The following is a 14,669-nucleotide window of genomic DNA, read 5'->3' on the forward strand; positions in this document are numbered from 1 at the left end:
ACATCTTTAATAAAAACCAGTGTGTCATGACAGTAGGAGACTAGATTATTCATGGAACCACCGCTGCCAACACCCGGGAGCCGAAGGCCACGGGATCAAGGACATCCAGCCTATAATTGGACACAAAAGTAGAGGTGATGGCCCATGTGGCAGCCTGACAAATGTCCAGAATGGAAATGCCCTCAGCTTCCGTCTGGGAAGCCTCCATGCCTCTTGTAGAACGCCCCTGCACACCACCCAGCAGAGGGATTCGTTGAGAAGCATAAGCCCGGGAAATTAAAGTGTGAATCCAATGACTCAAAGTGGGAGTAGAGGCTTTCAGTCCATGATGGAAGACACCAAAATTGACAAAAAGGTTCTCACATTGGTGAAAAGCCTGAGAGAGCTAACGGACACGGCCTGAACCACATCCAAAGAGTGGAGGGATTCTTCCTCTGGAGTAGCAGGGTGTGGAAAAAAGAAGGCAAAGTTATATCCTGACACTGGTGAAACGAGGAGACCACCGTTGGAAGAAACCCAGGACCCAGAAGCAAAACCAACCTATCAGAAAACAATTGTAATTAGGGGTGCCAAATTGATAAAGAAGCCATTTCACACAAGCGCTGCGCTGAGGTGATGCCGACCAGGAAGAACACTTTCAAGGAAAGAAACTTCAAATCCATAACATCCAGAGGTTCAAACCGAGCCAATTGAAGGGCATGAAGCACCAAAGGCAGATCCCAAGCAGGAACCACAGAACGGATCCAAGGTTTCAACAAAGAAAACACCTTCAAAAGAAGGGAACCTAGAGACAGCATTTCCAGCATATTGAACAGGGAATGAAGGACCCTAATAGCAGCCCACTGAACCCTCAAAATAGCCACTGCCAGACCCTTCTGAAACCCATCCAGCAGAATTTGAAAAACACCTGAAGCAGGGCACGAGGCTGGATCCAAAGAGTGAGCAGCACACCACTGAACAAAAGAAGACCAATGATGAGCATAGGCCTTCCTAGCAGATCCTTTACGAGACTGCTGAATGAAGGCCCCCACAGAAGAGTAGAGGCTGTGCAACTTCAACCCCCCCCTTTCAAGAGTCAGACTGTCAGATGCATCTGTTGACAAGTGGCAGGCAGAAGAATAGGTGTCCGAAGAGGACATGGATGGCATGGCAGAACCTACTCTGGCGCAGTCGACATCAACTGCAACAATGGGCCACCCTATCCAAGGCCAAAATGGGGCCACCAAAATGAGGGACACCTTCTCTCTCCAACGCCTGGCCAAGAGTTTGGGCACAAGAGGGAACGGAGGGAAGGCATACAGGAGAACAGGAGGCAAGGGAAGGGACAGAGCATCCACCCCCGCCACACCCAAGTTCTGGGGCCCTGGTGAAAAAGGTCAGAAGGAGAGAATTCTCAGTGGAAGCAAAGAGGTCCACCAGAGGACGGCCGAACCTGTGACACAGTTGAGCAAAAATATCTGGATTCAGACAGAATTCAAGGGAAGAAGAAAAAACCCTGCTGAGTTTGTAGGCTAGAACGTTGTCTTTCCGACAGGGGGAGAAGGTGAGACTCCGAAGGGTGCGGAATCCCATGCCAGACTGTTTGCTGATGTATGATTTGGCCACAGTGTTGTCAGTCTGGAAGAGAACCACGTGACCCCTGATTAAGGAGGAAAAATGCACCAGAGCCAGAAAAATTGCCCTCAGCTCCTTCCAATTCGAAGAAAGCCTGCAAAAGAAAAAACAAAAACCAGCGTAGGGAAATGAATCAATAACGTTATATAATATTATGGGGGTAATTTTGACCTCAGCGGTCTTTTTCCAAGACCGCAGAGGGACCGCCGTGCAGAAGACCGCCAGTGGTGGCGGTTTGCCGCTCGGCCTATTATGACCGTTGACAGCTCTCCGTCCTTTTACAGATGGAGAGCCGCCAACAGCCATACTTACGGGCGGCGGGGAAGTGGAGGTTGCTCCACCTCCACCGCCACGCCAACAGAACACCGCCCAGCGAATCACGTCCTGTGCTACGGCGTGGCGGTGTTCTGTTGGCGGTGTGGTGTCGGCGGAGCAGCCCCCATGGCTCCCATCCCCTCCTGGAGGATCGTCGGACCAGGTAAGTCGATCGTCCGTGAGGGGATGGGGGTCAGGGGGTGTTGTGTGCGTGCATGGGGGTGTGCGTGTGTGTATGTAGAGGGGGTGTGTGAGTGCGTGTATGCTTGCGGGGGTGTTGTGTGTTTGGGAATGAGTGTGTCTATGTCTGTAGGTATGTCTGTATGGATGTGTGCGTGTATGTTTGAATATGGGTGTGCGTGTCTGACTGTGTGTGTGGATGTTGGCATGTATGTCGGTGTGTGTGCGTGTATGTGTGTTGGTGGTGCCTGCATGCGTGTCGTGTGTGTATGAGTGATGTTATGTTGGGGGTCGGGGTGGGGAGGTTGGTCCTGCCACCTTTGGGGGATGGCAGGGGTGGTGGGGGGGCTAGAGGACGGAGTCAGGTGGGAGTGGGGGGTGGGGGAGACCCCTATCAGTGCCAGGGAAGGAATTCCCTGGCACTGATAGTGCTTACCACCATGGATTTCATGGCGGTGGCAAACCACATGAAATCCATGGCGGTCAGCCGTGTCCAAATACCGCTGGCGGTATAGTGACGGCTGCCGGGCTGGAGACCCTGGTCTCCAGCCCGGCGGTTGTCTCCGCCCTGGCAGGCGGAACGGAGAACCGGCGGATGACCATGGCAGTAACCGCCATGGTCATACTACAAAAAAAAGACTGCCAGCCTGTTGGCGGTCCTACTGCCGCTTCTCTGCCTTCCGCCAGGGTCATAATGACCCCCTATGTTTATTTTATAGCTAACAGGAACAGGCAAAAGCAACCAATGTGGCACAGAACAAAAGAAAATACTCTGTGCACTGTTTCCAGGGAGATCGGGGGAGCCAATGCACCCAGCCTGCCACACGAGGGCACTCGATCAATGTGGCCCAGCATGCTGATGAGCTAGGGCGCATGAACCGCGAACCTGACCTCTGAAAGGCCAGAAGTGAGGCAGCGCGGAAGAAACCAGGGAAACAAATGGCCAGACAGACACCATCCCAACACCACCCTCAAGGCCAAAATCTGAAGCGGGAAAACCCCTGATTGAAGCCTGCAGGGGAGCCCTGGGTGGATGACACAAGACCAGGCCAGAGGGGAGGAGAAATAACAGCCCCTGCAAAACAGTGCTCATAAACCCAGCAAGTGCGTGGAGCGAAGCACATTCAAACAAATGACAGGCAGTGGCAGCAGGACTGAGGGTAGACAGGTAAGCACAGCAGGCCCCAAGCACGTCCAGGTCCTCTCCTCAAAACCCCAGCAAAGCGCCCAGCACAATGCTAAACAGGGTCAACCAATAAACAACATCCCCAAGAGGCCCAGCCTCCCAGTGCTTACCTGACTGGAACAACAAAGGACCCGAGCAGACATACAAAAACAGGTCATTTTCTGAGCTCATATTGGGACGAGAAACTGGGTATTCCGAGTAATGAGAATTACCCATAAGTAATGAATTCATTAATTTTGAGGTATTTACATAGGGAGCAATAACGTCAAGAGTATCTCTACATCACAAGTAATTAATCAGGAGTACTTTCCTATGCAGGTGAAGTGAAAGGCATAATTATTATCCACATATTACCTACTGGTGGTCGCCAGTAGGTAGTTATATTTAGGACCAAATTTCCATTGGAAAAGCTTTTTTTTGTTTTTCTGATAACTTTGGCACCATTTGACAAATATTCACAAGATTTTCAAATCTAGGTTGCCACTCACTTCTGCTGCTGTCTGGAAAGTTTCTGGGTAATTCGTTAAGTGGCGGCCGAGAAAAAGGGAGGGTCCCAAAATGTATTTTCCTCATGCTATTTCCCATAGGCATTTTAGACATGACTACAGCCCGAACTGTTTGACAGAATTACACCAAATTTAGCCAAAGTCTGTGCCCAGCATCGATTTGGCTCCAATCAGGGGGTTGGCCACACACAGCCTGAGGCCATCTGCAGCGGGGAGTTGGCTGCATGCAAGGAGTTGGCCACAGGACATAGCAACAGGCTGTAGTTATCATATGAAAATTAAATGTTACTTTATGTTTAAAAAAAAAATCTAAAAATTCACCCAAAAAAATAGCTTACAGGGATGTTATATTAGGAAATAGCATTACCCTTTGCGCTACCTTATGCAAAGGGGGCATTCCCCTGTTAGTGGGGGACAAAAAAATGGCGCAAGGAAATCTAAGGACTTTTAACGCAAGGAGGCTTCCATTGATTACAATGGGCCTCTGGGTGTTTTGCAGAATTAGCATCAGAATTTTTTTACGGTAATCCTGCAAAGCGCCGGACTAGCATCAAAAATTCTGATGCTAGTCCCTTAACTACCACCAAGGTGTGCTATATTTTAAATACAGCACACACATAGTAGTGTTAGGGGGGTGCTAAGGGGCACAAGAAAAGTGGCACTGCACTGCGTCCTTTACTATCACTAAAATCCCCACATCTGAGGCAGAGTCTGCCTTGCACTCAGGCTCTAGAAGACTGTAACAGGTGATGGAGACCTGTCAGAATGGTGACAGGAGTTGTGGTAGTGGTATCAATATCCTGTTCTCCTTTTGGCTCTTTGACATGCTGAGGATGATGATGGTAGCAGCCTGCTACAGGGGCTGCAGAGGGTTTCTATTTTATACATAGGGCTCTTGAAGTAGAGGCAGCTATACAAGACTGTCTTGTACATGTCCTGGCCCTAGAGATGATGAGAGTAGAAGAGCTGGGGTCTGCTACATTAGTCTCTTAGGGCCTGATTATAACTTTGGAGGAGGTGTTAATCCATCCCAAATGTGACGGATATACTACCAGACGTATTACGAGTTCCATAGGATATAATGGACTCATAATACGTCTGGTGGTATATATGCGTCACTTTACCGTCACTTTTGGGACAGATTAACACCTCCTCCAAAGTTGTAATCAGGCCCTTAGTCTCCTGGCCTCCAGGCCTTTGCCATGTAGAAAGTTGACAGTAGGGTTTCTAGGGCAGGTGGCACCAAAACGTGATAACACTGTTAGTGGTGAGAGCAGTGTTTATATTTTAGTGACTCATGCTCATAGTCATGACAGTAGTGACAGTGGTAGAGGTGATGATAGTGGTGGTGATAGCTGCGATGATGGTGATAGTGTGGATTGTGGTAGAAACAGTGATTGTATTGGTGGCAATAGTGGTGATGATGGAGGGAGCACGGAAGGCAATGTTGATTATCCTGGTTGACTTGATGGTTATAGTGGTGATGTTGGTTGAAGTGACTCTGGTGAAGGTGTCAACAGTGCCACTAATAGTGCTGGAGATGTTGGTGACACTAAATGTTATTAATAATGGTTCTGATAGTGCTGGTAGTGAAGATGGTGGTGATGTAGGTGGTGGTGTGTTATTGGTAGTAGTTGTGTTGGTTGTGGTAGTAGGGCAGTAGTGATAGTACACATGAGTGTGATGATTTTTGTAGTAGTATTGCTATTAGTAGTAGCCTTGTTGGTGGTAGTTGTAGTAGTAGTGTTGCTGTAGCCACAAAATCGCAATCCCTCACTTGAGAGACAGATGTGATGATGGTAATATTGCTGATGGTAGTTGTGGTGAGAGTGGTGGTAATGGTGGTAATAGTGGCAAGGGCAATGATTGTAGTGGTGGTAGTAGTGGGGATTTTAGTGATAGTAGAGATGTTGATGATGGAGGTAAAAGTGATGACGTGGAGGTGGTGATGTTGGTGACAGAAGTGATAGTGATGATGACAGTGATGGTAAGAGAGGTGATTGTAATTCTGGTGTTGGTGGGCATGATGTTGGTGGCAATGGTGATGTAGTCATGCAGATAATAGTGGCAGTGATGGTGATGTGGTAAAGGGAATTGTGGTGGTGTTGGCATGAAGGTGATGGTGTTAGTGATTATAGTGGTACTAGTGATGGTGATGCTTTAAGTCATGGTAATGGTGGTGGTCTTAGTCATAATGATCCAGCATTAGGACGTACAATAAAGTTTATCTGTTATTTTAAACATTTTCACTATCAAAGGCATTTTCAAACTTCTTGCTTATAACTCTTAGTTTTGTTAAAAAGAAGCACAAGCATGCTATTGTTACCAAATCAAACCTCTTTGGTTATAGATGAGTGGTTTTCATATATGTGATATTGTGAAGTGTTTATGCATATTTCTTACAATTCTCAGCATTAAAAATAAAGGTTTCAGCCCCCAGAAGAAAAAAAGAACTATGGTGTATTAATAAAATTTTATTCTGTACTTTTCCTTTTGATAATAAAAATAATAATAAGAAGAAAAAGACATTCTTTGCCTAATAGCCTGCCTCAGAAATATTAGGCTGTACTCTGAAAAAAGGGTGTTATGAAAGGAGTCAGAAGATTTCATTCAAAATGATGAGCTTAATAAACATATACAAAAATATTGCATTATAGATATGTTTGAGAAGGGTTTAGTGTTTGTGTTGTCTTTTTAGGAAACCTGTGTGTATGCAGGCCTTTACACTTTAAAGAAAAAAGTATTACATCCAACAACATGGTATCATGACAGCAAGGTAAATTAAAATGCTGTTCTGTCAACAAACTAAATACACCAAAGAACATGCTGGTTCCCAATTACAGGCTACGTGTCATAACACATCTGCAGATTAAAGAATGGGATACTTGATGCCACATCTACAATATCCAATAAAAGCACAACTCTGACAATGCAGTAGCGTATCCCTCCAAACACAGGAATAAAGTAGGAGTTCATTTATTTACCACAATCTATCAGCTCCCAGGAATTTAACTGATCAGAACACCTTCAAATGGAAACATTCCAGATAGAACCCTATATATGCATTTACGTTTCAGCAAGGATACCGCAAAATCTCTATTCTTTTGCAGCCCAACAAAAATAACTTTAAAACCATAACCAATAAATACAAAAACATGAATTAATTGATACAGACTTCTAAATGATAAAGGTAAAAAGTAATTTCCTCAAATACAAGAACATATAAACAATACAACATATTTAAAATAAATGACAAACGTGTCATAATAAATTCAAAAAAGTGTACAGATACATTTGTCAGAAATGAATTGCAAATTAATACAAATCAAACCCACCCCAACCTTTTGGGAGGCTTTCACCCTCCTAATATTCCTGTTAAGTCCATACGGCTGACACGCTTTTCCATCACTCTTCTACTGACCAACTGGTTGACCTGAAGGCACTTTACAGACTCTGGAGATATTGTACCAGTCCTTCCTTTTGAGTCCAAGAGCGTTGCCCCTAACCTTATCCCCTTCATAGAAGGGCTACATTTAGAAATGTCTTTGGGTAGTCACACTAAATGTTTAATTCTAATTCAATCCCCGACCTGCACCTTAAGGAAACTTCCTCTTCCATTATACCCTGAATAAAAAATGTTCTTTGAATCATTCCAGTACTCTTTAACATGTGGCCTAATTTCTGCATCAATGATCTTTTCATGATTGACCCGTAGGCCCTATTTTTTCATCCAAGTAGTTTTACCTTTCACACGACTAGATACAGATCGATGTGCCCACAACATACTTTCAATTGCTTCTACAACATACATAACTCACTGACCACGCCACACTTTCAACTAACACACAATTCAACCTTTCTACCAAGCCATCTGCTTGGGGTTGATACAGAGCAATTTTATGATGTGCAATGTTAGACTGTCTCAAAAATTTAACTATCTCACTTGACACAAATTGTACTTCTTTGTCGGATACTCCTTATCTGGGAAAACTCTCTCTAACAAATACTTTATGAAAAAAATATAATGACCACTGTAGTGTTGGGATCAGACATTAATTCAGGTTCCCACCATTTACTGTAATAGTCTGCCACGACAATAGCAAATTTGTGTTTCCTAAGCAACATGTGGAATGGTCCAACAAAAACTACCTCAAATTTTATCCAGGATCCAGCAGGTAACTCAACTGATGACAGGAAGGAGTGTATATTTTCATGTTTTTTTCACTATCCAAACAAAATACCTAAACCCCTAACCACTTCTGCTATCTGTGTATCTATAGAAGGCCATCAAAAACACAGTTTGGAGAAGATTACCTTTAATGACCCAAATAAATGATACGCAATCTTAATCTCTCTGGTGGAATAAATTTACTACCCTGCATCAGCATTTTGTTTTTTTTCCAACGACAATTCATCTGATATTTTAGAGAATGGCTGAATATCATATGGAAAGTTATTTTCTTTATTTGGGGCTAACCATTGACTATGTAGTCAGAAACTAATCTCAAAACTCCATTCTTCCCTAGTTCAGTAAACAATGCCTCGTCTGAAATTCCACCCATGAGACAAACATCAATAGCAGTGATCAAACAGTCTTCCTCGTCATCCACAGCAATTTCACTGTCATCAACCACAGGCATAGGAGTTTTTGCTAAAAAATCAGCTCTAGGTATATGTCCTACCCCAGAGATAAACCTGCTGTTCTCTGCTGACAAAGGGCTAAACCCAGAAACATGTGTCCAGAGATATACAACTCTAGCTGCACCTACTGAGGTGAAAAACGACAGACTAGTTAATGAAGTAAGAATGAACTTGAACTACATTTACCATGACATAGTGGGGCTGACTGCATGCTGCAGTGTGAGGCAGGGTGTTCCCAACTGTGTCCTGTTTAAAACACATGCCTTGAGCCAGTGAGCTGATGAGCTCTGGTTGCAGCACCTGTGTGTCAGTGAGAGGTACTGAAAACTGAGAGGACTTTTGGCAGCATTTCCAGCGACCCTAGAGATAAACCAGCTTCTCTCTGCTGATGAAGGGCTAGATCCTGAAACACATGTCCAGAGATATACAGCACTAGCTGCACCTACTGTGGTGAAAAACTACAGACTACGTAATGAAGTAAGAATCAACTTGTACCACATTCCCCATGATGCAATGGGGCTGACTGCATGCTGGAGTGTGACGCAGGGTGTTCCCAACTGTTTTCTGTTTAAAAAGGCTCCCTTGAACCAATTAGCTGACAAGCTCTGGTTGCAGCACCTGCATGCTTGTGAGTGGTACTGAAACATGAGAGGACTTTTTACAATGTTTTCAGAAACTCCAGATATAAACGTGCTGCTCTCTGCTGATGAAGGGCTAAACCCAGAAACACGTGCTCAGAGGTATACAGCACTAGCTGCACGCACTAAGGTGAAAAAATACAGACTACTTAATGAAGTAAGAATGAACTTGTACTTCATTTACCATGATGCAATGGGGCTGACTGCATGCTGGAGAGTGAGGCAGGGTGCTCCCAACTGTTTCCTGTTTAAAAAGGCTCCCTTGAACCAGTGAGCTAACGAGCTGTGGTAGATGCACCTGTGTGCCAGTGAGTTGTACTGATACCTGAGAGGACTTTCGGCAAAATTTACAGCACCCCCAGAAATAAACCTGCTGCTCTCTGCTGATGAAGGGCTAAACCCAGAAACACATGTCCAGAGACATACAGCACTAGCTGCAGCCACTAAGGCGAAAAACTACAGACTACTTAATGAAGTAAGAAAGAACTTGTACTTCATTTACCATGATGCAATTGGGCTGACTGCATTCTGGAGTGTGAGGCAGGATGCTCCCAGCTGTTTCCTGTTTAAAAAGGCTCCCTTGAGCCAGTGAGCGGACGAGCTCTGGTTGCAGTACCTGCGTGACAGTGAGTGGTACTTAAATCCTGAGAGGACTTTCGGCAGCATTTACAGCAACCCCAGAGATAAACCTGCTGCTCTCTGCTGATGAAACGCTAAACCCAGAAACACGTATCCAGAGATATACAGCACTACCTGCAGCTACTAAGGTGAAAAACTACAGACTACTTAATGAAGTAAGAATGAACTTGTACTTCATTTACCATGATGCAGTTGGGCTGACTGCATTCTGGAGTGTGAGGCAGGATGCTCCCAACTGTTTCCGGTGTAAAAAGGCTCCCTTGAGCCAGTGAGCGGATGAGCTCTGGTTGCTGTACCTGCGTGACAGTGAGTGGTACTCAAACCTGTGAGGACTTTCGGCAGCATTTACAGCAACCCCAGAGGTAATCCTACTGCTCCCTGCTGATGAAACGCTAAACCCAGAAACACGTATCCAGAGATATACAGCACTACCTGCAGCTACTAAGGTGAAAAACTACAGACTACTTAATGAAGTAAGAATGAACTTGTACTACATTTACCATGATGCAATGGGGCTGACTGCATGCTGGAGTGTGGGGCAGGATGCTCCCAACTGTTTCCTACTTTGAAATTATACTGAAGCAATTTAGAACACAATCTGGTAGTTCTCCGTGTGTGATCCTGAGTTACATTTCCGCAAAGAATGTATACAAGAGGCTTGTGATCTGTCAACAATTGAAATGATTTTCCCGACAAATAGCACATCTCTCAATGGCCCAGCAGCACGCAGGTAGCTCTCTATCACAGAATAGTTATTTTCATTGGGACGGAGAGCTCTGGATGCACATCATATAGTATGCTCTTGACCCTCACTAGTTTGAGTACACATTTGTAGTAATTTTCCACTCCAAACACAGGAATAAGGTAGGAGTTTATTTATTGCCACAGCCTCTCTGATCTGAGGAATCTAACTGACCAGAACACCTGGAGCAATCAAACAGCAGCATTCCTACATCTGCATGTATATTTCAGCAAGGAAACCACGGACAACATAACCATCCACGAAATGCCATAGCCTTGATGGGTATAGCATGCAAGCAATGGATCCCAGGAGAAACGCATGTAAGCCAAAGCCTGACAGAGTTTCACCCAAAGCCCCAGCTCTCTATTTTTCTAATTGTACTGTTTTGAAGAATGCAATGCAACTAAAGCTGTCCAGGCCGTAATACGGCTCTAGGTGTCAAGCTCACTGTGTCCTTGCCCTAAACTCACCTGCAATAAATGGAAAAGTGTTCTGATGCTAAGGGAGGAAAATTAGATCACTTCACTGGTGTATTTAGGGTTCACAAACTGTGTGACCTCGCCTCCACCATCCTTACGATTTTGGTGAACTGATGTATATGTAGTAAAATATTTTGATGTTGAACTTACTATATCTAATTGCTAAATGTTGACGATTGTTTTGCACTGACAAGGCCTGTGTTACATAAAACTGCAAGCTTTGAAAGTGCAAAAACCAGAGGCATAATGTACAAAATTGATATTATGGGGCGCAAATGGGGTTAGGACTTGAAATGTCTCCATTGTGGATCTGTGCGATTTGCAGGAAAAAGGGTCTTGAAAGTGGTGCACCTCTCTCTTGAGAGTCATAAAAATATGAATGAGAGGGTGACCCATTGATGGGTTACCAGTACCAAAAGGGATGGTATCTATATCAACAGTAGCGATTGTCCGTGAGGCACAGCTTCCTTTCTGTCAGTGTTAGCTGTTGGTAAAGGAGGGAGATTACGGAAGCCCAGGGAACCGCAGCACCCTCTCCCATGCCCCTTTGGATCATGACGATTTTTTATAGCAGCCCCTGTCACTTTAAGGGATAAGGGTTGCAATTGCGGCATTTTGCAAATGTGACTGCAGTGACGAAGGTCTGCTTTTTTCTTGCAAGCCCCCATCTCTGCACTTGGTTCACAGAGGTAAATTGTCTCATTATTTAACACAGGGCTGGAATCTGCAAATCCGATCGAATCGCCATATGTACGATGCAAAGGATTAGCACACCTGTCGCAGTGCAAGAAAAGTGACAAGGCTGTGAAAAACAGCGACTGATTTGAGAGTTTGAGACCAAATCCTTAGTATATTAGTCCCACACATGGACGTCATTTATGGTTCGCCGCTGCGACCCTGGCACCACCTTTGCGACCCCTGACCTCAGAGGTGGCAAATTCAGTGCCAGGAACACAGTGGCAGCTCGTCCTTCAATTGGGGTTCCACTCTCTTCGTTTTCTGACAGCTTTGTATCACACTAATAGCGAATACTAATATATTATTTACTATTAGTGTAATGAAAATGGAGTACAATAACTGGAAGATGCCCTTCCATGGCAGCTGAGGTAAGTAAAGATGCCATATGTTGTGCGCGTGCTTGTGGGTGAGTGTGTGTTTATGTGAGTGAGTGTTGTAAGTGTAAATGTGTGCTTATGTGCAAGTATGTGTGTGTGTGAGTGAAGTGGAGGTCAAAGGGCGTGTGATGTTACTTCCTCTACTCCTGGCATTTCGGTGATTTGACGTCCATAGTCACCGTTTTATAGCTTAGGTTTTCAGGGATGAAACTAATAGGGGTTGTTATTGCACGTCATGAATGCACTAATCTGTATTAACTACTGGGCAAGGTTATTGCCCACTATAACGTGGTTTGGCATATGATTTCCTTAACCTATTTTTCTAAGTTGGTGCCCACTCATAGTAAAAGGGCTCCTTTGTAGCTAATCATTTAATTCCATCTATGAAAGAGACGCTTCCTCTCTTTTTCATACTTGTAATAAGTTTAGCAAGTCACTCCTGATCCCCAGGCCATCAGTTTCATTAGCTAAACTACCAGCAGACAGCATCCTTCTGCAGAACACTGTCAGCTCTTGTTCGGTCCTTCGGTAACTGAAAGCCTCATCATATGGTCACGCAGCACATGACCGCTGCCTCCCAGCCCATCAGGGGCGAGCTCGGATCGCAACGCGTTGCAATCATTTGTCTTCAAGTGGGCACTCTCTGAGATCAGGGTTTAGGCTCGCGCAGACATTGATCACATGAAGAGCACATGCTTTCAGTCGGCCTATTCTTCAATGGAGTTTTATAAGATACAGCCATTGTCACTGGCAACATGAGCTTCCCCTTATTCTTTGTGTGTGAAAAAGAGCGCCATTAAAGGGCACAGATGCAAGAGCACGAGTAGCACCTCTCGGCTGTTCAAATCTCGGCTGTAGTACCTCTCGGCTGTTCAAATCTTTTAAGCGTGCACCAAGTAGCATTCTGGGACTTGTAGCCCCGTAGGATGGGACCACTAACGTACAAGATCATGAATTGGCCAAAAAGATAGGACTGGCTGATGAGGAGCCACGAGGCAGGGAGCCAATCGACAGAACTGAGGGTCAAGGTTGATCGTTAATCATGCAACAAATAGATACAACAGAATAATTACATGTTGCACTCTTTTTTAATTAAAGCCTTTGCATCAACGTGTGAATGTAGGCATACCTTCGCTGTAGACTGTGAAAACCAACACTTCGGTATCATTTTCTTTGCGCGTTCCCGGCGCTGTGTGCATATGCAGGACTATGCTATGTCCAGACATTCTAATGTAAGAGAATGTTCATGACAGCAGCCCCGGACTGCCCCCTGTGAATGCGACTGGCCCACTAAAGGTTTGTCACATACGTCTGAAGGTGAGTGCATTCAACAGACAGCACTGTGTTAACTTTACAACGGGAATGCAGTGGGATGCTAAAATCAGAGCTAATATTTAACAGATCATTTCTACTTTTTTACGCTAGTACTATAGGTCAGTGAATGCATGAGATCGACTAATAAAGCCACGAATGCCCTGTGACGTCAGTAATCGCAAAATATGCCATGCACACTTGTTGCAGGGATTGGAAGGGATAGTGCTCTGACGTCGGGGGCTGCACTCGCTATCCTTGGTGTACACTTCGAATCCAATACCGCAGTTTAAGCATCCTAAGTACTTTAATTCGAAGCTGCACTTTTGGAAACTGCAAGAAACTGGTAAAACTTTGAAATTTTTTTGAGGCATTGCTTGAATTATATTAACCAGTGTGTTACATATCTCAATTTTTCTCTCAAATTAACTTTTTTTTGTAACAGAGGGCGTGTTTAACTGTACACAGAATACCAGGGTTGCAAACTTTTGCACAAACTTTCGCGATCACACTTTTTCCTGACATCTTCTGACGCTAAAGATGATGTCATGGTACATGGTCTATGAAGGACATAGATGAGAATAGAACATTGACGAATATACTCTATAGACCAATAGTAACATGTAACAGACACGCTAAAATGAAGTTCCCCATTACCAGACTCTACAGTAAACCCAAACTCAATACAACTTTGCGTACTTCTGAAGAATTTCACCCTTCGCATTTATGTTTTTATATAGGGAAGCATACAGAAAAAGTGCACAGTGCGCCTAAATTGGTTCCAGAAGAATTATCTGACCACTTACCAGCAATGTCCCACAGCTGCAGTCGCACCACGGTTTCGGGGTTCCAGTTGAGCACCTTCAAGGCGAAGTCGACCCCGATGGTGGCCCGGTAGTGCGGGGAGAAGTTCTGGTGCACATAGCGCTTGATGATGCTGGTCTTCCCCACCCCCAGATCGCCAATCACCAGTATCTTGTAGAGGTGCTCTTTGTCGTGGCTCTGCATCTTAGCTCCTGAACGTCCTGCAGACTGATTCTGGTGGAATCCTGCCAGGGTCAGGAGGAAATAATGAGGGGGCGGGAGGGCTGATTATGCAGGAGGGAGAGGGAGGCCTCGAGAGGGAGAGAACATGGGAGAAAACGAGAGACCTCCTCTGGAAGTATAGGGAAACTCAGCAGAGAAAAGAACTAACGATAATGACACATTTCTAAAACCCCAAACTTTCTAACTAGGGCACTTTTTATTCCGCGGAGCTCACAAAAAGGCCCATTTCATAAAAAGATTCCAGCGACACGGTCTG

At 44.8% G+C, this 14,669-nt stretch overlaps 1 protein-coding gene across 2 annotated transcripts in view; it reads right to left on the reverse strand.

Annotated features, from left to right (window-relative positions):
• Nucleotides 1–14,421, reverse strand: part of RAB38 (RAB38, member RAS oncogene family) — a 316,666-nt gene extending 302,245 nt beyond the window's left edge. Inside the window, exon 1 of one of the 2 annotated variants that reach the window (XM_069203999.1) lies at nt 14,173–14,421. In XM_069203999.1, coding sequence (XP_069060100.1) covers nt 14,173–14,374 — 202 coding nt within the window. In that variant the 5' untranslated portion in view covers nt 14,375–14,421. The remainder of the gene's footprint in view (nt 1–14,172) is intronic. The other variant, XM_069204000.1, reaches the window with a different exon arrangement.
• Between the last annotated feature and the right edge of the window lie 248 nt (nt 14,422–14,669).

Source organism: Pleurodeles waltl, chromosome 8, assembly GCF_031143425.1.
Source record: "Pleurodeles waltl isolate 20211129_DDA chromosome 8, aPleWal1.hap1.20221129, whole genome shotgun sequence".
Taxonomy (NCBI): Eukaryota; Metazoa; Chordata; class Amphibia; order Caudata; family Salamandridae; genus Pleurodeles; species Pleurodeles waltl.